General features: G+C 46.1%; 1 protein-coding gene across 1 annotated transcript in view; it reads right to left on the bottom strand.

The window, feature by feature from the left end:
* afg2a (AFG2 AAA ATPase homolog A) overlaps positions 1 to 26,379 on the bottom strand; it is an 86,778-nt gene that overhangs the window by 48,223 nt on the left and 12,176 nt on the right. Inside the window, exons 11-15 of the mRNA XM_079269293.1 lie at positions 21,906 to 22,060; positions 16,154 to 16,363; positions 13,149 to 13,202; positions 12,837 to 12,916; positions 9,442 to 9,568 (exon numbers count right to left, since the gene is read on the bottom strand). Of these exons, the coding sequence (XP_079125419.1) occupies positions 9,442 to 9,568; positions 12,837 to 12,916; positions 13,149 to 13,202; positions 16,154 to 16,363; positions 21,906 to 22,060 (626 nt within the window). The remainder of the gene's footprint in view (positions 1 to 9,441; positions 9,569 to 12,836; positions 12,917 to 13,148; positions 13,203 to 16,153; positions 16,364 to 21,905; positions 22,061 to 26,379) is intronic.

The raw sequence follows: 26,379 nt of genomic DNA, 5'->3' as shown, positions 1-26,379 counted from the left end.
GCTCGCATGTCTCTGCACTGCATTTGCTCCGTGTGTTTAGGTGGGGGCATGTTGTTTCAGGTACGCGTGAGACGTGAAATGCAATCCGGGGAGGCCAGTTTGAGTAATAGATTCATGAGCTCGAAGGCTCATCAGACGCCAAAACACAGCACGGTGCTGTGTAATACTTGGCGACAGGATTTTACAACTCTGGAAAGTTATTACCGCAGCAATTATTTCATTTTTCCTCACGAAGCAAACGGTAGAAATCGTCTTCATGTTACAGTTATGACAGCTCGACAGATAGCCGGATGGTGAGCTGCACATTAACACAACATGGAACACATCAGGATATACAAGCAAGCTCCTGACCAGAAGGTTGTTGGTTCAATCCCCCCCAGACGTAACATCTACTGCTGGCCAGCAGACTGGTTGTGCTACAGCTACCAGCAGTAAACACAGCCGCCACTCACATGATGGCTCTCAAATAAAGTACTCCATTGGTATCGGTATCACTTTAAGGATACTGGTATTAGTACTGGCATCATCATGTTTGTGTTCCTGAAGAAAAACAAGAAAACTCCCCCGAAATAAGTAAATGTGAAAAAAAGCACACAACCGTTTATTGTGTCTGCAACATATCTGTTGTTAAAATAGTTTTAATTGTATTTTAAATAACCTATAAGCCGTACCGTAGCATGTGAATGCCAGACATTGTTGCTTTGCAAATAAGCATCTGGAACTGGAACACACTGATTTACACAGAGTGGGCCAGCGAGCGACTGGATGGTAGCCACGATGCATGAGAGACCACTGTGCACTTACTGTGCCCATTAGGGGCGATAAAACCTCATATCGTGGTGAATGTAATGCTATGTTACAACATACACGCTCATTGATTGCCAGCGTTGCCCGCAATCATTTAATAGAACCACTCTGCCACGTTAACAAGGATAACCTAAAGAGCACAGGAGAGACGAAAAGATATATAGAGAAAGGCAATAAAACAAAAGAAAGGTGCAATAAAGACTGAGGCGTAAAAAACGAGGGAAATATACCGGCTCTGCAGCAGTACAACAGGGGGGGGGGGGGGGGGGGGGGGGGGGGGCTACGAGTAGCATTTGTGAGAATAAACGAGATTTCCTGAACTGAGAGCATTCCAAGGGCGCCGGTGGTCTCGGCTTGCCAAGAGGCAAGACGACACATGCTGGAGATGTCTGCCAGGTAGCAGAGCACAAAGAGCCCTCATTTCCTCCCTGTCCCTCCCCCCCCCTCCCCCCCCTCCACCCCCCCCAACACACACACACATCCCTCCACCATCCTCATGTCTTTCTCTCTCACCAAAACAGAGGAGTAGCTGCCAGAGGTGCAGATCGCCGTTTGATTTATAGACGGCAGGTTGTGCGTCCTCAACAAAGAGAACACTTTGTTAAGAAACAGAAACACAAATGATTAGAAATAAACCTGCACGTTACTTCAAACTACCGGTCAGATTTTCATGAAATTTGGTGGAAGGGTGCAGCATGGGCCGAAGAAGAACCCGTTAAAACCGGGAGCGGATCTGCATTACGGAGCGGATTACTTTTCACTCATGGAAACGGCCTTGGCGGAGGACTACGCTCTCAGAGCCCCATTCGAGTTGAGAAGGTGTTTATTTGCACTTCTACTGTGCTGAATATATTGAACTTCAGGAATTCCTACAACACTGCAGTAACTTAACCTAGTTTAGTTCTGCTTGCGAGTTATATCTCTTTAGGCCAGAGTTAGTCTTGCAGGGTCTTTTTATTTGTCTGCGTCGGGCTGAATTGGAGGCTTTTTGTGGTGGTATTGTTGTATGCACACATGTGTAAGCTGATACTAATACAGCCCTTGAAGTTTGATACTTGCCTGAGGATCCTACTCCCCCAATGCTCACAAACACACAGCTTCCCAGAGCTCATCCATCCCTCGGTGGTATCCCATTACTTGCTTGCAAAGACACACACACACACACACACACACACACTTTTTGTTTTCTTTTGCCACTGTAGCTCCTAAGCCACAAGCCAAAACTCTCACTCTGCCTTCTAATTACTGCATCACAGAAACACAACCAGGGCAGGAAATACTTTAAATACTCTCCAAACAGGACGGTGAGAGAACAGTGTTAAAGCACCAAAACTGCAGCTTGCGGTTGATATTGAGAACTCAACCCTTGACGAAAAAAAAGCACTAAAAAGAACACCGCATTTATAGGCAGAGAGACCCTTAAGAGCTACAGCTCAGCTTCAGCAGGACACCCTGTACCGTGGGGCAGCGGGGCCCTACTTAGAACTGTGCAGTCAGGAAAAAACAGTGAATAAGCTCTAATCCTTTAAGACAGCACCAATGGAGATTCCATCATGCTTGGCTCGTCACCAGAGGAGAGCAAAGCTTGGGAGATGATAACGTCAGGCCAACACAAAATAAAATGTGGCCTGTTTTGACTGGCTGGCTTATAGCCGCTCTGTTAGCTGAGGGTTGTTTCCTGTTGAGTGGAGGCACGGCTCAGGTGGAGGTTTCTGCCAAAGAAAAGGACAAAACAAAAGGTATTCACGGAGCGAAACGTTAAGGATCCTCCGGTGCCCTCGTGTGAGGCCAAATAACAAAGACCCAAATGTTTTGAGTGTTCACGGGGAGGCTTTTCTTCACTCCGGTCTTAATGTCGAGTCTTCATGGGGGTAGGAATTAAAGAGGCATTCATGTGAGCCAACACACACAAACAAAAGCACAACGCGCATTCCACATTCACATATTTTTAGATTACTTTACAGCCAGATGTGGTCACCACTACCGCTCTGTGACTGTTAGTCGGATAAAACAAGCGAAAAGCAAGACGGCAGTTGTGGAATGATTCTGTCGAATGATTCTATCAGAAGAATCTAGAGATTCATCAACCTGGAATTATTAGTTGCATTAGCTTTCATGACTTATTTGTCGATTTCTCAATAGTCATGAGGTGGAAAAACCAACCATTCTGGTTCACCAGGCAGGTGATAAAAACATAAATCATTTGCAAAACACCACTGATTAAATCTGGGACACCAGCATGCAAGCATACGTGAAACACACACACACACACACACACACACACACACACACACACACACACACACACACACACACACACACACAGACGTGAGCTCTAAATGCAACAAAGAGAGAGGAGGGAAAAAATAATAAAAAATCAAAGGTCCACTTAGCTTTTGCCTGAATATTTACCGAGTGGCTCACTAATTACAGTCTGGTGGAATTCGACTGTGATTACAATTAGCAAACGTCCAGACCGGCTCGGAAAACACTGGCAGATGTTCAGGCTGCTGGAACCGGCCCGATGTCGGGCTGTGAATCACAGGAGGAGAGGTCCAGTTCGAGGACATGAACGGTGACAGAAGAAGGAGCACTGATTCTGTGAAAACAAGCGCGACTTAAAAAAGGTAAAACAACAGCGACCGTGAATTCGTCAAATGTTGCACAATTACCACGCCAGCGTGCGTTACTGGCAGCATGTGTTGAGACACAAGACCACGACGGCTCATAAAACATCTCACAGGGCCTCGCGTTTCAGCGCCGTTCATCGCGCTGCAGAGCTACATTTCAGCGAAACAAAAAAAAATAAGAATGGAAAGAACGACCGAATTACTGCCAAATTTAGAGACAACATAAAAATGTGGAGCTGCCTCACAGTGCAAGTTGCACACAAGGAGCATAACCCGATACTAATCATATTAAATACGACTCAGTGAGACGTGAGTCCGCGTCCAGCCTGTTTCCATGTGGTCGAACTCTCTTTAGTGCGATATGTTTCCTGCTGCTGCCTGCACCACAAAGACAGTTGGCTACATTTCGTCACCGCTTTTATCTGAATTCCTTATATCACTTTGAGTACATACTTTGTCCTCAGTGGCAGAGGCTTCTCACTGTATCCAGCGAGGAACACCGGGGGCAGGTTCTGAGCGTTTATTCTGTCGTGCCTTTTAATCTGTAGGAATTGTCAGCATTGATCCATAACCGTCAAAAGAACTCGACCCGTGTCAGGTTTGGCACCATCTCCTGTTCAGAAGCCACACTGCAGTACAAAGGGGAGGAATTTGAGACATGAAGACACGAGTAGGGGAGAAACCCTGAAGCAGAACACGAGTGGACAGAAAGGACACGATATTCTGAAGCGGTGGAAGATGAGATATCAAAACAAATGCTTTGTTTTCTGTGAAATGACATCTTTAAAACCACGTCGAGAAGCATTACAGACAAGAAATCTGCAGCCGGAAGTAATCATTGTTTAATTCCTCACCTGTTTCACAGCCGCTTTTGCAATTTCAACATTGTATAATGAGAGCAAAGCTAACTTTAGGGATCCATCTGGCAAAATCTGGCAAACAGCATCCACAGGAAGGAAGGTGTGACCACCATTTATGTGTTGTCATTGTTCCAACCTGGCAACACATCTGGAGAGCCGTGACTCAAAACTGCATCCTGGCACACTTCCACCTTCAACACAGCGAGTGCGCAGGTGTCGGAAAGAGGACATTCGTGAGCGGGTGTGCGGCCACGCTCGCTGATCAGTAAGGCCGCACTTCGGCACGCCGGTGCTTTAAGATAAACGCCGGACTAAAATCTTCACAATGACAAGGCGAGCCTTCTGATGATGGGGGGATGTGTGAGGTGGGGTTGACTGAGGTACTTATCCATAGTCGGTGCATTAACTACAGTAGATGGTGGTTGGCACGCCACCAGTTTGGAGAAACAGACATGAGCACGGAAAGTAAGCGATGTCCTGATGGAAGCAGATTTTAGTAACCTGAAAAAAAGGCCCACCTGAAGAAATCTATATCAATTTAAGTATAAGATATACGTCCTCCGAAGTCAGACAGACATAATCTATTTGGGCTGTCTGTCAGGAAAGAATAAACAAGATGGAGTAATAGTTGCAACCCCTCCACACATCTGATGCTCTTGTCCTTGTTGGAAATGTCTCCGTGAAATGCAGCCATGTTAGTCGTTCCTAAAGAGTATCGGGACGGACTTGTTGCCTTTTCAACTCTAATTCTAGTGCCTCTGTTTGGTTTTCTCCCCTTGATCTGATAAGAGCCCAGTTTGGGAACTGGTGGTCCTCAACACAAGGCCCATCTGCTTGTAATCTTCTCCACTGTAAGCACTCCTGCAAGCACGGATGAAGCCCGGCGCACATTTGGGTAAATAAATAGGCTGTTCAGCGAAAAAACTAACCGACACAATATTCCTGAGGAATAAGCCACCAACAGGAACAAACTAGAAGGGGGGGGGGGGAGTCAAATTGTGGTTTCGGCCAAACTACAAATGGTAAAAAAGCGACATCTGAGTGTTTGAACAATCAAGTCGATGGACAGCTGCTCGACAAACAGAGTGACAGGGGGGGGGGGGGGGGGGTTCTTCCTCCTGAACAGGCTGGATAAATATCCCCAGTGGTGCTAATCAATCACCACAGCCCAGTCACGGCGGGTCAGAGGTGGGCTCGCGTGATTGGAGCAATACAAAGGAAAGAGGAAGTGTAAGACGTTGGTTTTTTTTAAGGTGGAGGGGAGAGGGGGGCTGTTTGGTGACATGTCGTCATGTAGAGGAATGGACGACCCTCCTTACATTGACCACTGCACCTTCTACGCAATTAGATGTGCAGTAGCAGATGAGGCTGTAGAAGTTAAAGAGGGCAACGTACGTGTGTGTGTGTGTGTGTGTGTGTGTGTGTGTGTGTGTTTGGCACAAGAACAGATTATTCTGGTTCTGCACTTGTGAAGAATGTGCAAAAGATTTAACGTGATACAAAAGCCAGAGGAAGTCGTGGGGACTCGGTGTGCTTGTGTTAAACGATTTATCTGCTATCTTTTGTTATCCGTTTGTGAGGACGTGATTCAGCGGCATTCGTCACATCATGTCTGCGTGTTGTTGCATATGTTTGTCACTTGATGGAATACAAAGGCCAGAGGAAGTCGGAGGACTTTGTGCGCATGCAGGACAGGATGTCTCGGTCATAAAAGTTAGGCTTCAGGTATTAATACAACTTCAAAACCATTTTGTTTCTACAAAACAAAAGGGTTGCAGAGTCTAAATCAGAGGAGGCAATAGTTGTCAAGCTCAAAACAACCTGGTTTGAACTTGATAAGACGGAGTCCACAGCAGCGGTGGTTGAAGGATGGACATCCGGCCTCCTCTCAAACCAAAGTAAACGCCACTTTCTCCCCTTCCTCCATCCGTCCCAATCTGTCCGTCAAACGGCCGAGGGCCCCAGGAGCCTCCTCTGCCAGAGTCGACAATGACTCCATTGACACCCCGGCGTCCCATTAATCTTCATTTGTCCCATCATATCCTGCCATTGGTATGGTAATGCCACGCCCATCTCCACTGTGTGAACTGACAGTTGGCGTCGACGGAGGCAAAGGGAGCGATAAAGGCTGGCAGGGGGGGGGGGGGGATGTGAGGTGCCTCTATTTGGCAGCTTCCATTCCCAATGTATGTTACAGGTTCCTCATTCAAATGACTTGAACCTTGCTACCCCCCCCCCCCCCCCCCCCCCCCACACACACACACACACACAGGAGGTAATCTGATTTCTCAGCTGCCCGGGAGACAACTTCCTGAGAGGGAGGCTTGTGGAAGGATCCCTGGGGTTCCCCCATCTGTCCACTCAGGGGCTTGACCCCCTCCCTACTGTTAAGAGTTTCTTGTCTCTCTCACTCTTTTCCTCTTCATGCATCTTTCTCCTTCTCAGATGTACACACAACACACACGCACACACACACTCTCGGGCTGTTTCTCAGCCGCTAATGAAGTTTGAAATGAGACGGCAACCAGTTGCAGAGATGGAGGAAGTTGCTGTCATTCCCCCACCGCAGCGATGGATCAAGTCTCCACAAGTGGGCTAGAAATGGTGGCAGGGGTGGAGTGTGTGGAGGGGGTTACCCAAAATTTGTAAGCGGAGTACTTCTCCAAGAAGCAGTGATGGTGGTGGTGTTTATAGATTTGCAGTGGACAATTAACAGTTTACATAAAACAGCTGCAGATGTGCCAACATGTTTTGCCCTCCGTTGAAATATGTCATTGTTGTGTATATAAATATGTGTAACGATGTTTGCATGGAAGAGCTAAAGAGTGATGAGAGGCAGAATGTCTGGAGGCAAAAGGACAATTACTTTCATACAAAACGTCAATTTCAAGTAAAATTGTGTCATTGAAAATAGTTCATCAGCTCAAAAGATGTGCTGATTATGTCTGAGAGTGGTACGCTGTTGAATGATTGGATGTGCCGTCAGCACATGTACATGTACAGGGTTACAGCAACACAGAGCCCGGATCTGATAGCAGCGGTTAAGCTCGACTTAGACGCTGGTAATCCTAACTTTGTATATTAATCAAATAAATGTTGACTTCAAACATTCTCAAAAACTGTGGTGCAACAGAAACCATCCCAAAGACAGCTGATTTTGTTTTCCAAATCTCTAACATAGAATGCATGAGTAAAATGTTTTCATCATGATGGACAACAATGATCACTAAGAGAATTCACAGAGTTGCTTTTTCAGTAAAATTGTTCGGAAAATTATTTTAAAAAAGCCATCGTTTCATCTGTTTAGGAGCTTATTATTATTATTCACATTATTATTGTCTTCAATGATGGATATGCTATTTCAGTGTAAAACGCGTCTGAGTATAAATGTATATTTGAAGTTGAAGAGGAAGAAAGACAGAGACAGGCGGCTTCCTCAGAAGGAGCTTAAGAAGGACGTTCTCCTTTCCTGTGTCCTTTTTGACAAGGCACAGACTCCTCCTTTGATCAGCACTCAGGAAATTTCATTAGGACGGAGATGGGTGGATAAGAGACCAAAGAAAGCTTTTGTGGAAAGGAAGAGGAAGAGAAGGAGATAAAAGGGTAGGAAATAGAAAATGGAGGGGGGGGGGGGAGTAGAAAGAAAGAAGAGAGAAACGTTTTACTCCCACCTGTTGTGCATTTTAAATTGACTATCAGAGGGGACGTTGTTGCTCTGCTGTAGTTGTTGCTTAGTTTGAGCTTAATTAATCCAAACAAACTCGTACCTGAACATGAGACGTGACATGTTCATTCAATGCAGTGTTTCGAGCTCAACGCTCACATCAGAATCATGGACTGTACATAAGAAGTGGAAGTCGTCACGATGAAGTCACCCATTGGTTTGTGGACTACGGTTTTGAAGCCTTGAGTTCGGCATTTTGGCCGCCGCCATCTTGCTTTTTTGCAGCCAGAGGTGACACAAGAGGGCGGAGCTAAGTACAAACAAATCCTAAATAAGACTTTTTTTAGGCGACCGAAATGTTATCATTGACTTTCATGAGCTGAAAACACATTGTGAAAGAGTTAAAGCTGTCGAACGAAAACACGAACACCCAGACCGCACAACACTGTGGCAGCGACCTGTCAATCACCAAAGCATAGTTACATTTATGGTCTGTTTGACTCTAAATGGACCATAATCTACTAAATGAACATCATGCTGTATTGAAGAAGACTTGAAACTAGAGATTGAGACATAAACTCATGTTTACAATGTTTACTGAGGTAATAAATCAAGAGAGAAGTAGAGTCATTTTCTCATAGACTTCTATACAACCAGAGGAGTCGCCCCCTGGTGGACACTAGAGAGAATGCAGCTTCAAGGCACTTCTGCATTGGCTTCACTTTTCAGACGCAGGAGGTTGTCGCCTGGCCAGCATGCTAACATGTTCACAGTGACAAGGCTAACATCCTGATGCTAACCTGAACCAAATCGGTTTAGTATGTCGGCGTTCTAACTTTTGTTAATTCGCACAAAGTGCAGCTGAGACTGACGGCTCATTCGTTTCACAGGTATTTGAAGGCCTCGACTGTCCGTCGCAAATGTCATGGCAATCCATAGAACAGTTGCTGAGACACGTCACTCAGAAATATAAACGTCAACCTCGTGGTTGCGGCAGAGGAAAAGTCAGAGGATCACTGAAGCCATTAGGATGAATTATCTGGGAAGCATGGATTGCACTGTTCTGTCCTCGAATGGAAACAGCCACATCTGCATTCCCTTCTCTTCTTCAGAACCACCATTTGATCTCGTGGAAGAGGACAGAGAGTTACTTGGCTCCACTTGGCCAAACAAACTAAACTAAATGAACATAAGCTCCAAAATAACTTCCGCGCCTGAAAAGCAACATCAAAGAAGTTGCACCGACGCTCTAGCATCAAACTCACCCGCACCAAAACAATGCGGTGACAGGATCCAAAGAGAGAGTCGAGGAGGACAGACCGGAGCGGGCCACCTTTGACCTTATCAATCATGTAGAACAGAGGGAGGGAGGGAAAGGAGGAGACAAGGGAGACAAACACACAACATCTCCTCAACCTAATCAATCAGGGACCAAAGAGGAGGAAGGAGCGATAAAGACAGCGAGCCGGCGTCTCTTTACCTTATCGATCATGTCGGGCCGGTTGGTGGCGGCCAGCACGGTGACGTCCCGGAGCTGCTCGATGCCGTCCATCTCCGTCAGGAGCTGAGCCAGGACCCGGTCGCCTACACCGCCGGAGCCCGAGGAGCTGAAGGGGGGGGGGGGGTGAGAATCGCAAGATAGATGAGTGGACGGGACGGAGAGAGAAGGGGAAACAGATGTGGAGATTGACGCGTGGACGGACGATTGTATGGAACGATTGATGATGGAGAGGGAAAGGAACTCGGAAAAAGGATAATATTGATGGTGCAACGTGATGAATTACAGATACACAATGGATGGATTAGTGGGAGGACGGAAAGCATACTGTGAAGACATGAGGGGGGAAACCGGTGGAAATAAGGAATGTGCACGGAGGATACACACATTTAGCAGAATGCGATGTCCTGCTCACAGGAGTCCAGTTAAACAAATGCCTCAAACTTCACTCAGTCGTCACTGATATTTGCTGTATTCCGTAATGACGAATATTCGCCAGTTCTTGAATACTTGTAGGGAACATCTGACTAGTTTCACTGACACTCTGGTGGCAGGTTCTTTCATCAGCACAATTCGTCTTCAAGGAAAGAAAAAGGCTTTGGCAGCGAAAGTGAGCCTCCCTGTCAATGACGTCCCACCGAGCTGCAACCGAAACACGTCATCCCTCTCCGATACAGCAGCCCTCCTTGAGACAAAGTTCACAAACATGTCACCTTGTTTGGACTTGTAAACGCAGGGCCTCCGCTCTGGGGTTCATCCCACCCAGGCGTCCACACTCGCAAGATCAGCGTGAGCTGTTTTGTGTGCAATATGTAATATTTAAAGTCATATTGCATTTTTCATTTTCATACGATTTTCAGAAAATCATTTTCAAAAAACATGGTCGCTCATCCGGTGTGCACCGCCATCACTTTCAGTAGGATGTGTTGACAGCAAGAAAAATAGAATCGACGATATCTGCAGCGCATCAACGTGTTCGTCACCGCGCTACAAGGTGGTTATTTTCCATAACGCGGTGCAGACAGCCAGCCTTCACACACACACACACACACACACACACACACACACACACACACACACACACACACACACACACACACACACACACACACACACACACACACACACACACACACACACACACACACACACACACACACAGTCTCTGTTGACAGGGCCAGCGGAAGTGGCAGACGTCATTAGCGGAGACAAGGCCGCAGAGGAACACAAAGGGGCTCTGTCACTGAGATGTGAAGGGAGAGACAGAGACGAGGGGGAGACAGTTTGGGTGGGGGGGGGGGGGGAGAAGAGGAAGGAGGATTAGGGATAGGAGGACAGAGAGCGATGAATCGGAGAGAGACGGGGGGTCACGAAAGAGAGAACGTGAGGCGGGAGAGGGAAAGAATAAAAGTGGTGCGAGAAAGTGAGCAATAGAGGGGGGGGGGGAATTACTGTTCTTTCTGTTTATTGTTCTTTTCAAATCTAACAATCCTTCATTTCTCATAATTACTATATTTTCCTGGTTTTCTGTCAGTAATGCAGTCAGTTTATTTTGAATTCAGTCAAATCCTGAATGTTTTTCCCTCGTCCGTCTCTGCGTCTGACATTCACTGTTTTCATCCCCCTCCCCCTTTAGTTTGCCTCTCGTCCTGTCGTCCTTCTGTCTTCTTCACTTCATTCCACCAGTTTAGACTCGTGGCAGGTAGGCTGACAGATTTACAGGTGCTTCTCATCTCCTGCCTCCAGAGAGGAAAGAAAACCGACACACACACACACACACTCACTCACACACACACACACACAACATACAGCAGAGGCCGGTCTGGTTGTGTCAACAGTTTTGAATTCTTGCCGGCGTGCGTGAGCCACTTCATTGATTAAACATGGCAGGAAGTGAAGAGCAATAAATAACGATTCTGGATCAGAGCTAAGTGCATTTTTCTTTTTGTTAAATGGCGAGTGGCCTCGAGGCGCGCGTCCAGCAGCCACACGTCCATCGCGGCTGCAGCCGCACGGAGGACCAGAGTACAACTGCAATAATTGAGTGATGAAGACGAGTTGCCATAAGAGTCGCATGCTGTTCACGGGAAGCGAGTCAAGACTGAGCTGAACATCAAAGTACAGAAACTGTGTTTGAGGTTTGCTTCGGGAAGAAAAAATGCTTCTTCCAAAGCTTATCTAGCTCCGTTGTTTGGAAGAGTTAAGTGGTTTCGGATATACGGGTAGAAAAAAAAGAGGACATGTAGTCCTGTTAAATTACAAAACATCCCGTCTAGCTTGAAAAAAACAATAAGTTTTCATTATTTCACGAAATATAATGAGCTGACACAGAACCCTGAGCACTTTAGAGTCAGCCAGTTGACAATATGGACGTTTTTAAAAGACGAGAAAGACATTAAATATCTAGTATTCAGAAGATACTCGAGATGACACTGGAAAAAAATGATATTTCTTGCTTTTTAGATATTAACCTGAACTCTCAGCTGCAGTAATTAGTCTTATCGTAATTATAAGTACATTATAAGTGTATTGAATCAATGTGTAGAATGAATTGTTTCAGTTCTGCTTGGGAACACACCATACACTGGATATTGGGAGTTTTGGGGATTTACAAAATCTTTTTTTCTTGGAGGAGAAAACCTGTATTGATAACTTTAATGAACTTTGGTGAATCTAATAAGAAAAGATGAGATGGAATCGTTCCGAAAAGTTAGACATTTACATATCCATCACTTGTTTTGTTTAACTGTTCATTTTTAAGAAATCTCAACATGTAAAGTGTTTCTGAAACATGTGACCGAGGGCCCACATAGAAGCTGTGGTGTCGGCCCGCTGGCCTCTCTGTGCTCCTTCGACTGGTTTACCAGGAAGCACGCTGCATATTTGGCCTTCCCCATCTGCCGTGGACGGGCACAATGAAGTGTTTGTGCGCCTCCGGTCTGTGTCCTCTGCCCCCCCCCCCCCCGTCCTCTTTCCTTTAAGCCACAGATGTTCCCAGTGCCATCCCACTAAAGCGCCTCCGGACAAGACTGTTCTGTGTTCGCCGGTGGCGTAAAAAGCTGCAAGAAGTCTGAGAGGACACCATGGGAACCGAGTGGCTGGCTTTGATAGCGCAGTCACGCAGACTTTTTTATTTTTGGGGATGTTTGCTCCATCCATTCATAAGTGAGTCTTTGTGACACAAGCTGGGACTTGCGATGACTGCGCGTTTTGTCATCGCTGGACAATGAGCGACCACAGAGCTGAAAACAGTCAACAGTGACCGGCAGCAGTGGACTTTCAGAGAGGAAGGGAAGTTGTTTTAATCTTACAGCCTCTTGGCTTCCCTCCTCCTAATTCCAGACCGCTCTCTACGCGTTTAAAGCGACAGCGCGTACCTTCCTCTTTCACTGGCGAGGGCGTCGATCTCATCGAAGAAGACGATGGAGGGAGCGACGGCCCTCGCCTTCCGAAACACCTGCAAGCGTGAGCAACAACAGAGGAGAGGAAAACAAGACCAATGAATCACACTCAACACGTGCACAGGAAGTACATCTCAGGTCGTCTGTTCATTACATCAGCGACTAAATACAGCTGGTACGGGTCAACGCGGTCCAGGAAACGATGTCGGCTTGCATGACTTTACGTAGCAAAAGTATTCACACAACTTTGATAGTGACGGTGAGGTACCGGATGGTAAACGTACTTACCTCTCTCACGGCTCTTTCAGACTCTCCAACATACTTGCTCAGTAATTCTGGACCCTAAAACAAAGTCAAGTTCAAACATCAGTAAAGATTTGGGCTATAATTAGACGACTGGAAATGTTTCGGTCCTGAAACATATGAATTATTCAGAGTGCTACTTTTGTTTCAGGCTGAACTGACGGACCCTTACAGACGATTTAGTTTATTTTGCCGAATTTAAAAACACAAATATTAACAGATAAATAATATCACAGTGCAGGAAGAGACATAGCCTCCACCTATATTATATGAAAATATGACATTATAGAGAACAAAAAATAAATATACATAAGATATGATACATAACAACAATACATTATCAACAACAACAAAAAGAAAGAAAATGTGATTGTATGGAGATTTGTGTGAGTGTGTGTGTGTGTGTGTGTGAGTAAGCGTGGGTTTGTTTCGGGGATATTGGTTCATACGCCTGCATTACCTCCTCAACAGTAATGCTACAAGTCCCTCTGAGGGAATCAACTGGAGATAAGATACAAACAACCTGAAAGGAGGAATCTGCCGGTGACTGAGGTGCGAGTTAGAAGCAGCGGTAAATCAGCGCTGTCATCGCGTGACTGATCACGGTGACGTTGTGCGACGTATCACCTGGTGGCACCGTGTTGGTCGACGGTTTAAACTGAGAGATAACGTTCGGACACACCAGAGGAGCAGCTGCTGCTCTGTGGCGTCGAGTGGAGATTAAAAAGAGGAACACAGTGAAACAGTGATAACACAGCGTGAGAATGTCATGGAGGGCAGCGCGTGTGTGTGAGTGTGTGTGTGTGTGTGTGTGTGTGTGTGTGTGATCCGACTGTGCTGTTTCTATGTTCACTGTACACCATGTACTGGTTTATGTCCGTGTGTGTAACATATGTGCTTCAGCTGGCAAATGAAGAGATGTCCCACTGTGGGAGCCCTGCAGTACCATGTTTACCACTACTGCTAGTACAACAGTGCTGCTAGTGCTGCTACTACCACTGCTATTGGTATGGCACTTTAAACTACTGCGACTACACCTACACATATCATACAAACGTGATCGTAAGCGTGCTCTCACCGGCAACACGTGGGACAAAAACCTGTAGTTCAGTTTACGTGTTATTATTACTGGATATCTAACTGCTGCAGCTTCATCGCTGCTACTAAAACCGGGTCCACACTGAATTATGAAAACATGTTATTTCTCTCAATTGTGAAATTAAAAGGTTTTGTTTGGTGGATGACTTCAAAAACACCAGTTTTTTTTCAACCCTTTCTCAATCCCTTGTGAAATACTGAACAACATACGTGATGACGGCCTGCGGGAGAGTGTGGACATCGTCTACAAATACTGCCACAAAAACCTCTGCTCCGACTACCACCACCAATCTTACTTTTACTACCAACTGAGCCTCCTGTACCCTCTCGCTCTCCGTCATCCATTCCTCCCCTCTTCCAAACATCCACTCAGCCCCTAAGAAGAACTTCCTGCCCTGCAACACTTAACTCCCAGCCCTTTTGTCTCCTGCAGTAAGTGCGGAGGTTGACTCATTCATCCCAGGTTCCTCTCTCCGAGGCAGAGCCGACGGCTGGACACGGTGAGTTTGAAACCATTGACGGCGTAGAGATACGAGCTGCGTGCATCTGCGGATGTGTGTGTGTGTGTGACTGTGTGTTTGAGTGGCTGCAGTGGGAGGAAACTGAAATTGACAAGATGATAATAGGGCTTTTTCACACAGAGGAAACGGGCTGAGCCTTAAAGTATCCACATTTAAATCTGGATAAGGTATCGATGTCAAAGCAACCGCTGCACTGGAAAAACCTGATACTGTTATTGCAGATGCTGAAGAGCGGCTGTAAGCAGCAGGGACGGGATGTTTTTTAACCTTTTCAAAGCTGCTGCACGAGATTATAGTACAAATATATTATTATGAATTTATTTATTTTTTTTAAATCACCTTTGTATCAAACACAGATTAAGTGAAATGTACAAAAATGCAAACATTAATACATTTATCCCCTCAAAAAAATCATCTTTTTAAGATTTGCAAAATTGAAATATCACATTTAGATCATTCCGAAGTTGGTCTGGATCAGAGTGAAGTTTAGAAGAAAGACGTTCAACATGTTTCAACAAGACACAAAGATCTTGTCCCCCCGGTGTGCACCACAACATCTTCAAACAGAAACAAACAGAAAGCAGCTTCCCGCGCATCACGCCGGCCTGTGCAGACGGCTTAAACGACCCCGGTTGAGAGACGCTGTCGAAGCTTCCCGTCTCGCATGGCAACAGCTCTGGAAGCGTTTACTGATCAAAAATTCAACGAGCTGATCAATCAATCTCTGTCACCCGGGCCCTGAATGGGCAGAGAGGATGGGGTGATGAATGAGAGGGGACAAACACGGGGGTCACAGGTCAGACGGGGAAGCTTTGTGCAGAGGAAGTCGGGCAGTCGGACCCACGCCTCCAGGTCATCACGGAAACATCTCCACTAAACTCTGTATGAAATACGTCGACCAGTTCCCTTGTGCAAATCCCAACGACTCACCGGTCGTCTCATTACATAACCAAAAGACCATAAAGTGTGTCAAATAACGTTGCTGTATTTATACTGATAGTGTCGGTCAGTGTGGAACGAGAGGACTTAAAGCTATTTAAAGGTTCCATCGTGAGATTCGGATCGTCGCACGAGACCCCCAACATCTCAGACTGATGGGCGAGTCGGTCACACCTCCCCTTACCGCCGCGTTCTCAGCAAGGTGTCAGAGAAACAGAAAACCTCGAGTGACGAGGTGAGTACGCCAGACAAGAGGCTGTTCATCTCGCCTATTATCTTGTTTTTTGACAGTATCGTTATTTTAGTATCATCAGTAACGTATTCAGCTCGGTAAGCGGCTTCCTTAGATCACCACACACTGCACACAAGACAAAGAAGATAAAAGATACCGTTGATAGAAAACTGAATTACGACTGATAGATGGAAACTCACTTTGACAGCCAGGAAGTTGAGCCCACTTTCATTAGCCAGGGCCTTGGCTATCATGGTCTTGGAGCAGCCTGGGGGCCCATACAGCAGGACTCCTTTAGGTGGCTGGATCCCCATGCGGGTGAAGGCCTCGGGGTGTTTCAGAGGCCACTCCACAGCCTGCTTCAGTTTCAGCTTCACCTCCTCCATCCCGCCGACATCCGACCAGCGGACCTGGAAGGAGGAGACGAGGTAAAGTCAGGACACTCCTCTTTTTCTTCCAAATACACGAACGTTAGCATTCAATGCAACATCCGGGGTACATGAACGCAACATAAGAGCTTGGTATTCACTTTTGAAGGTTCAATTTAATACCAGAATGTTTGTTCAAAGCTGCTGTACACACATTGTGCACTACAAAAAATAAGCATTTCACTATGATGAAACACTGGTTAAAATTATTTATGAATAATAGTAAACGATACAAATAATAATGAGGAAGGAGAAGGCTAAAAAGAAGGAGGAGTAGGATGAGAAGAAGAAGGATGAGAAGAAGAAGGAGAAGGATGAGAAGAAGAAGGAGAAGAAGAAGAAGGATGAGAAGAAGGATGAGAAGAAGAAGGAGAAGGAGAAGAAGAAGGAGAAGAAGAAGAAGGAGCAGAAGAAGGAGAAGAAGAAGGAGAAGAAGAAGGAGAAGGAGAAGATGAAGAAGGATGAGAAGAAGAAGGAGAAGAAGAAGGAGAAGGAGAAGATGAAGAAGGATGAGAAGAAGAAGGAGAAGAAGAAGGATGAGAAGAAGAAGGATGATAAGGAGAAGAAGAAGAAGGAGCAGAAGAAGGATGAGAAGAAGGAGAAGAAGAAGGAGAATAAGAAGGAGAAGAAGAAGGAGAAGGAGAAGATGAAGAAGGATGAGAAGAAGAAGGAGAAGAAGAAGGATGAGAAGAAGAAGGATGATAAGGAGAAGAAGAAGAAGGAGCAGAAGAAGGATGAGAAGAAGGAGAAGAAGAAGGAGAAGAAGAAGGAGGAGAAGAAGGAGAAGGAGAAGAAGGATGAGAAGGAGAAGAAGAAGGATGAGAAGGAGAAGAAGAAGAAGAAGGATGAGAAGGAGGAGAAGAAGAAGGATGAGAAGGAGAAGAAGAAGGAGAAGAAGGATGAGAAGAAGAAGAAGAAGAAGAAGGATGAGAAGAAGGAGAAGGATGAGAAGAAGGAGGAGAAGAAGAAGGATGAGAAGGAGAAGAAGAAGGAGAAAGATGAGGCAACAATAACAAGTAGTAATGGAATAAGCTCTGGAATAAAAGCATATTTGGAAGGAGGTGGAGGAACTGAGGGATGGGGTTGAATCCAGGGAGAACTCTGGACGGAGCGAACAACAACAGACGGACTCAGCCAACAGCTGTCTGTCTGAAGGATGGAGGGAGGGAGGGAAGGAGGGAGGGAGTGAGGGAGTCCAGCAGTGAACAACCGGAGGAGATAAAGCAGATAAGAAGAGAAGCCCTCATCCAAAACCCTCTCAGACCTCTATCTCATCCTTCCTGTCTCTCTTTCTTCATTACCAATCCATTATTCACTCCCTTCTCCCCCATCTTTCTCTCTCTCTTCTTTCTGATCTACCTTCATCCCCTCTCTTTCTCCCTATCTCTCTGTTTCTTGTGCGTCTTATCTCCTGCACTTCCTTTTCTTTCTGCCCGGGCTGGGCTCTCTCTCTCTCTGAGTACATCTACATGTACAGAGGAAACCAGGTTATGCAGGAAGTCCTACCATGTGATTACATGCACTGTAGTAGCTTGGTAATCAGACCCCCCCCCCTCTCCCCACGCATGTAAAAACAGCTGTATAATATCTTCGGTGGTCTGAAAAAATGACCCCGATGATTAACAGTCGGAACCGATGTATTTCGATTTACGGAGGCTACTTTGTGTGAACTTCAAATGTTTGTTGAACTTTGTTTGAAATCATTTTGAACAAACAAAGGGTCTTTCCCCCAAGAGGCCGCCAGCGTGAGGTTGATGCATTTGTCACGTAACATGCGTACTTCAGTAACGGCACTTCTGGAGTTATTTTAACCCAAAACGACGATCTTTTGCTGAACCTAACCGAGTAGTTCTGGTGCCTGAACCTAACCGAGTTGTTTCCTGTGGCAGGAAGTTCCTTCTGAAACAGACTGCATGTATGTAACAAACGCAAATCGACACGTGAAGCTGGACTGTTTGTCATTTAAAAAGCACAACAAATGAGTGAGGGGCGAGTGTATATATATATATATATATATATATATATATATATATATATATATATATATATATACGTATTAGACTTGTACAATAAGCAAAATAATCAAGAGATTAATCAATAATCGAAATAATCCTTCTGATCAGATAACAGAGCACATACATGCAGTGTCCCTCTCCTCTCTTTCTTATCCGTCTCATCTTTACTGCACTGCCATCTTTCTTTCTTCTCTCACTTGACCCTCACTATCACGCCATCTCTCGCTCTCTCCCTTAAATACTGCAGCTTACCGCTCTCTCTCCCCCCCCCTCACCCTCCTCCTCCTGCTCTCCATCCAGAGAGGTAACACATCCCAGGCCACCGGCGCCGTCTCCGGGGAACGAAAGCACCTAATGGAAACCTGCCGTCTGGCCACATACTGTAAATACCGAACAATTTATGGACAGCGCCGAGCGAGAGAGAGAGAGCGAGAGAGAGAGAGAGAGAGAGAGAGAGAGAGAGATGAGTGTCGCGGAGATAAGGAGATAGGCCGGAAGCAGGCGAGTGAGAAAGACGGGTAAGGAGACGGACGAGGAGTGAAGAGAAGCAGAGGAGACGTGGTACAAAAACACGTTCTGTTCTGTGGCTGCACCTCAATTACAGCATTTAATGGATGGTGATATGTAGACCTAAACAAGCTCAAAAGGGATGAAATGTAATTACTTGCTGATTTGCCAGAGCTTTCGACAGTATCACATGGTTCTCAATCATCCAATGGAGTTAATCCTGATTAGATTTAGTGCTCAAAGTCATGGAAAGTTTGAACATCGATAGTTTGTTGTCAAACTCATTCTGCTGGTGAGGACTCAGATTGTTCCTTCAATGGCCACGTGATGCTTTCAAGGAGCTAATGTTTCGTAGATGTGTCTGTAGACAATGAGCTGAAACAGTAAGACGACCGATGATGTACTTCCTGGCGGTAAAGAGGCCACATGGCTCACTTCTGTAATCACTTATCAAACGCTTACCAAATAGTACACGCGTATTCATGTGGCGGACAATCGTTTAAAGCCCAGAGAACTGAAATCCAAAGCAAATGCTCGGAATGACCTGCGATCTGAACCTGCGATCTGAACCAGATTGAGTGGTTTTGGGGTTTTAAACGACTCTTCCCTCCGAGTTTACGGACAACATCCTGAGACCTGCCCATCATCGCCTCGTCCCACAAAGGAAGCAGATGTGCAGAACAACACTGTGAAGTCTAATCCTCTGTTTTGTGGCTTTCTTTTGTTTGGCTAAGTCTCTGCAGACTTTAAGGAGTCATTGTAAGAAACAACAATATAAAGTAACATTAATTGCAAGGTGCTTTTTGTCACGAATGAAGCGTCTGTGGAATTAGAAGGCAATGCTTTGACTCACACCTTGCTGTGCCCCCCCCCCCCCCCCTTCTTCCCTCCCTTTCTTTTGGTACCAGACCCAGTTATTATCTTTTACTGTTGTTTTCTGAACTTTACAAGGGGCCTCTCAGGCTCTGGTCCTTTGATGGGGTTGAAAGGAGGGTGCGGGGGACTTCTCAAACAAAACAAAAAAAGAAAACTCAAGGGAGACGAGGAGTACGTTTTAAAAGGAGGAATAAATGGGCTCGTTATACAGCTGCCAAATGACAATATTAAAGCCAGACTGCACAGTGAAAGATGATTGTTTAAAAAGGAAAAGGTGGGGAAACGAGAAAGATGTCAAAAAGAGGAAGTGCGTCTTGTCACAAAACAAACAAAGGATTAACTTTCGATTCATACACAAGTAAATAGAACATAAACCGAGAGGCGTAATCTGCAACGCTCAACCCTCTCGATACGTGATCTGAGAAGGTTTCCGAGGCGTGTGTTCATCCGGCACCACTGGAAGTTTCTTATATGAAATGGATTAGAAACAAATGTTTGCACTCATGTGGATATAATCAAGTCCGGGGCTCTGCGGCTGGCCTTTCAGCTGAGCTGCACTCCGGGGATAGAAAAGAAGAAGAAGAAGAAGAAGAAAAACAACTCCAAACTCTCCGGTTTCCAGGAACCGGCCGCAAGGCCTGAAGGTCTCTGGGTGAGCTCAGTGCAGAGTGTTGCAGAGGGAAGAGGGGAGGCGGGTGAAGGGTGAAGGGATAGGAAGGACATTTCTTCTGCTTCTTCTCCTCTCTCTTTTTATTTGGGGGGGGGGGGGGCGGCGACCCGATCTGCTTTCAATTACCGGTGGAGGATGATGTTAGCCCTCTTCCTGTTCGTTATGTCTTGCACATGCAAACTCCAAAACATCCTGGAGTCTCACCACTGTCCTCTCATCCCTCCCTCCCTCCCTCTCTTCATCCGCTCGGACCAAAGCGATTCATCTTCATTGCAGTGGAGGGTAACATGGCCACAGGGTCATTTCCACTCTTCCTCGCTCTGATCCCATCTTTTAAGTGCCGGTCATTCAGTGGCCCGCGGCCCACGGAGCCGTTGAGGGATGTTGTGAATTAGAGCTGTTGATGAGCCTTTAGTTGTTGTTGTTTTTCTCCGTGGCAATAAGTGGCGACGCCGTTTGGGTTTAAACCTCAAATGAAGCAAAGACTGAGTGATGTGAACCCGTCTGCTTCCTCACAGCGCCATCGCAAGGAGCAATGCAACCGAGACGCAACCAATGCTGACCACCAAACAAAGCATCCGGCACAAATTGTGTCATTGAGGATGATGTCATAAACTAAACAGGAAGGCCTTTAAATGATTATTGTTTTCTTTGCACGATTTTTCCCTCAGTATATATATGACATGCGACACCGAGTAGACACAGCGGCTACGGGTTCAAATCCGCCCCGTGGCCCTTTGCTGCACGTCGGCGGAAAGTTTAGGACTGAAGCCTAAACATTAGAACTGTGTCGCATTGGATTTAAGACGTGTGTACACCTTTAAAAAGCAGCTCCAGACCCACCTGTTTAATCATTTATATATATATATGCTGACATATATCGTCCTATTGTGTCCGTTTCATTTGTCTTTTACTGTGATGCACTTTGTGATGTCTGCTCTAGAAAGGTGCTAATAAACTTGAATTACTTCTGACCAGCTGCATTTCTTTCACCCCTCTTGGCAAACTAAACACTAAACACGGACACATTTTGGCAAGATTTAAAGAACCACGTATGTCAGGCCTGGAAGGCATACATTTTCCAATGTTATGTCTTTTATTGTATTCCTGGGCTTCATTTCCACACTGTTGTTTCACCAGGAACCATTTCAGGAACCTTTCCTGTGTTTCCACCAGTGGAACCAGGGACTACATGGACTTCCTGATCCGGAGGTAGTACTCTTTAACTATTGGGGCAGAGTTTGCAGTGTGCATGCTGCCGATTGGTCAAATTAACCAGCCGATGAACTCGCGTCGGAAGAGCCGAGTTCCAATATTAGGATAAAGGAAAGTGATTCTTGAGTTTAAAAAACAAAGCCATGTTGCTGACTTTCCAACTGGTCTAAAAACAGAAAGAGATGGTGTGTTCATGAGCGGATGAGAGAAACAGAGAGGTGATCGAGAGAGGTTACGGTACCTTGGGGACGTCGATAGCGACCTCCCTCATGGCGCTCGGCTTCACTACAGACATGGCCCACCGGAGGTCCTGCGGAGTGACGGTCACCGTGCCGGTCAGCTGCTGGTCCGACGGTCGCTGGGATGCTCCCAGCGCTCGCTTCAGTGCATGCAAACCTGTAGAGAGAGGGTCCACCAGGTTCAGCTCGACTCAAGATAACAATGGCACGGCTGAAAGAGATGTGAAAGAGTCTCAACCAAGTTTGTAAAAAGAGACGTTTCAGTTGTGTCTTATATGAATTCAGGTACACATATTACAGCAGAAAGGGGCGAATCATTGAGGAAATAAAAGCGTGTACGTTGAGGCAAAAGAAGGGACACGAAGCTGCTGTTTGTTTGCCGAAAGAAGCAATGCTCGTGTTGTTGTGGCTTTAGGGTTTTCATTCCAAACCCACAGAAACCAGTCCAACGTTTTACTCAAAACATTCAGGCTCGTACACGCTGTGATGATACACGCCTCGCCAATGTAAATCTCAAAATGAGCACTAATTCCCCTTTTGACCGCGAAGATAATTGGTCCTGCATTATTGGGGAGAAAAAGAGAGTAGGCCGAAGGGAAGGGAAGCGTAATTGAAGCACTTACGGTTTGAATACCCTCGGCATCCGAACAAAAAAAAAAAACGACTTCAGCAAAACAAACACGGATGCGTCGATAAAGAATGAGCCTTTGTTTGGCCTCCGAAAGAGGACGCAGCAGGTTGAAGGAGAAAAGATCTGGGCACAGCGCAGCTCTGCAAAATGCCGAAGTGATGAGTGAGTACAGACACACAACACATATTTCTAAAGCGCAAGTCACAAAAAAAGATTGTATTTGTTCACAGGAAGGGCAATTAAACACGCACGCTCTTCCTGCATCGTGCCAACGAAGCCGTTTATTTCAGGCACCCGGGGTTTAAAAAGCAAAAGTCCTATTCATGTTCTGCGTTGATAATGTCGCGCTGACTGGCAGTTGGAGCACTTCCAAGGCTTTGATGGACACGAGACTCTGCCGATTGAATCATACGTACAAAACCCGAGCAGCTGTGTCAGAATGTGTGGCTGTTTGATAAAAATATAAAATACAAAAGCACGAAGTTAAGTCAACAACAAAACGTCTAATCACCAAGTTTAAAATGATGTTGGATTCTGGGTAAATGCTGGATATCTAGTTTCTTCTCCTTAGGTAAAGCCCAGCTCACATAACATGACTTCCAAACTGTAGTATGGTAAAGTATTGACGTTTTCACACCACATGACTGAGGACATCACATCACTGAGGACATCATTTCGAGACTTCATTCAGCAACAGCTCAACATCTGTCACTGGAGAAAAGCTATTGTTGGAGCCAAAGAGTGCCTTGCTCAAAGGAAGCTATGTAAGCACTGCTGCAGGGACTTCCTTTCCTCCCTCCACTCTTTGTCAGTCAGCAGATCTAAACCGATGACCTCGGCGTCACACGACTTCTGTCTCAACAACCACTTGAGTCGTTATCTGTGTCAGAGAGGAAATGAAGATCGATGAAGGCCCTTGTTTTTTCCGCAGCTCGTCATCAGCAAAGAATCTTAATTCAAAGAGTTTTGCTGTGAAGAGAGTGTGACATTCCTGAAAATTTCTAAATCAAAAGCCTGCAACATTACGCAAACGTTTCCAAGTGCACAGGGAAATCTTTTCGGTCGTTTCTTTCTGCTTGTAATTTCCTCCCAACTCGCATTACAAGAAGAACTGCGCCCGGTGGTCACAATATTGCATGCGATCCTCGCTAAGTAGGAGGATGTGTGAGGAAAGTAGAGGCAGCAAACGCCATGTGTGCGTCAGCTTGCATCCAGCTGTGTGGATTTTAACCCCTACAGGTGGGCGCACAGGTCGTCTCCGAGTGAGTCGCACGCTAAATGTGGACGATGATTAGCAGTTACAAAGCCAGCCCACAACCACGTCTCCAAACCCCGGTGTCGGGTAGCAGCGTATTAGACACACAACCATACCCGGTGTCACACACACACGCACACACAGAAAACGTTTGGCTTCCTCTTCTGAGCTAAAAGCGGGAGGGGGGGGGGGGACGGACGTGGTCCAGGGCTGGGGGCCAGGGAGCAGACGAGAGGGGATTTACGATCAGACAAGACTGCATCCTGTTTATATTTTCCAGGACCCCGTCTGACTAGGCGAGGGACGGACGGACAGAGGAGAGAAGAAGAAGGAAGAGGAGAAACACAATTAATGCGAGCAGGTTTGTCTTCCGTGAGCGCGCCAAGCCGAGGTCAATGTGTTCCCCAGTCCCAGCCGCCTGCTGTATGATGTCTCTTTTCTAGCTCTCTCTGCCCCCCCGTCAACCCCACCCCTCCATCTCGCCGCTCCCCAGAGGTCTAAACATCCCATCATTCCACCTGGCCGCCGCTTCAGCTCCTCGTCTGCGTTAAAGCTTCGGACCGGCGCTGCTTCCACTGCACGAAAAAAAACATCTGGTCCAAGACAAGACAGGATGTGGAAGGAAACCGGGGCGAGGAGGGAGATGAGGAGCACCGGCCACAGCACCATATGCACTAACCCCAAACCGTCAGCCGCCTGCCCTGTGAAGGCGGAGGTCCCCGGCACCCTTCGGGGCAGAGAGGATGATGGGACACGGGGAGGAAACCTGAGAGACGGTTGTGTGCTGATGGTGAAGAAGACCCACGAACCTTCAGCATGCATTTATACATTAATACTCATTCTTTACATTGAGACATCTCAACTAAAGTGTGACGTGAACTGCATGTTTTAGGGTCCTGTAAAGGGAATCCATATATATATTTATATATTTACAAAAGTAAAAATGGTAACTATCTACATCCAACTCAATAAGAAAAGGGTTTAGCATTGATCTTCCGCAAGGTTGAGATACGATGCTTTATTAGAGTAAAAACCTTTTTGGCTTTTCATTCGGTCATTTGGAGGTCTTGCAGACTCCACATTTCTGCAAATGTTTATTTCTAGATTTCAATCCGCAGCTCAGCACCTCAAGGTAGACAATAATTCATAGCAGTGCGACGGCTCGTTTAAAGGGTCCACTCAAGAGTGCGGCTGCACACGAGCCCTGAGGACCGAAAGAATGAAGCTGACAAATGTTTTAATAAATGTTTCCCCGAGAATCATGTGAAACTTTCTCGAGTGAACCTAGCACTTTTCCAGCGGTAATGAAAAGGCCGTGCGGAGAAAGAGCCCGACCGGAGGGGAAATAAGGGTTGATAAGCCGCAGAGCGAGGAGTCCAGCCTGGATGCCGGGAGGGCAGCGGAACTTCATTCAACGATGTGACTTTAACATTTTGCTTCAGGGATTCTCTCTCTCTCTCTCGCTCGCTCTCTCCTGACTGCTCTTGGCTGACTCCAAGCACACATTTGGTTTAGTTATGAAAACATCCGATGGGAAGGTAGGAGGGGGAAAAGAAAGAAGCAACACAACACAATTTAATCTGAACCGTATGTGGACTCATTTTCTTTTTTTTTTGCACTCCTTTCACTCCAGAATGCTTGAAATTCGCCAGAGATCTAGAGGGAATTGAGAGAAAAAGGGGCCCCCTAAATGTACAAGAATGCACATTTGCAAATCCTCACACCAGGACCTAAACTAGGTATGGAAGAACTCTTTTCACAGAGTTGAAGCTGGCCAAAGACAAGAATGGCTATTTGTTGCTTTTCAACAGGGGATGGTCTTAATTATGTGGGCCCAAAAACAGGCCTTCCCAGCACTGAAGGCCCTCTCTTCGGGGGTCATCTCCGCTGACCCCCACACAAAATTGCCCCCCCCCCTCTACTAAAGAATCAAAGCCCTGAATACAGAACTAGACTTATTTATAATACCCAGAGACATTTCAACACAATTCCCTTCAAAACAAGACACGAATCCTCTTATTCTTCCAGACTTTGATGCAGCGAACATTAAGATTAAGTTTCAACTCGCTTCAAATAATCCATAAATCGCCTTCTATCAGTGACCAAGACTGGGAGGTGTGGGTTTGTACGGTCACAGTTGTGCACATCAGAAATCTGAGCACCTGCACCGGTAATTATTGAGCCGTTGATATATATTAATACTGATGATGTATCGACCAAAATCTGAGAAACAAAAGAAGGCACATAGCACACAGCAGTTTCAATGAATACATAATGATTCTCAAATGCTGATATTTGCCTCAAAATCCAGTATAAATGAGGCTATAAACTAAAGCTCTTTTCTCCATGGGTATAGGAACACAACATGGCACTGCACGATGTGCAGCTGCATCTTGTAGTTTCATTCGTGCGGCTGCATCGCGGAGTTTCATGCGTGCGGCTGCATCGCGTAGTTTCATGCGTGCGGCTGCATCGCGTAGTTTCATTCGTGCGGCTGCATCGCGTAGTTTCATTCGTGCGGCTGCATCTTGCAGTTTCATTCGTGCGGCTGCATCGCGTAGTTTCATTCGTGCGGCTGCATCGCGTAGTT

The sequence above is a fragment of the Melanostigma gelatinosum genome (assembly GCF_949748355.1).
Source record: "Melanostigma gelatinosum genome assembly, chromosome: 5".
Classification (NCBI taxonomy): domain Eukaryota; kingdom Metazoa; phylum Chordata; class Actinopteri; order Perciformes; family Zoarcidae; genus Melanostigma; species Melanostigma gelatinosum.
This window is presented reverse-complemented; position numbering and strand designations above follow the sequence as displayed.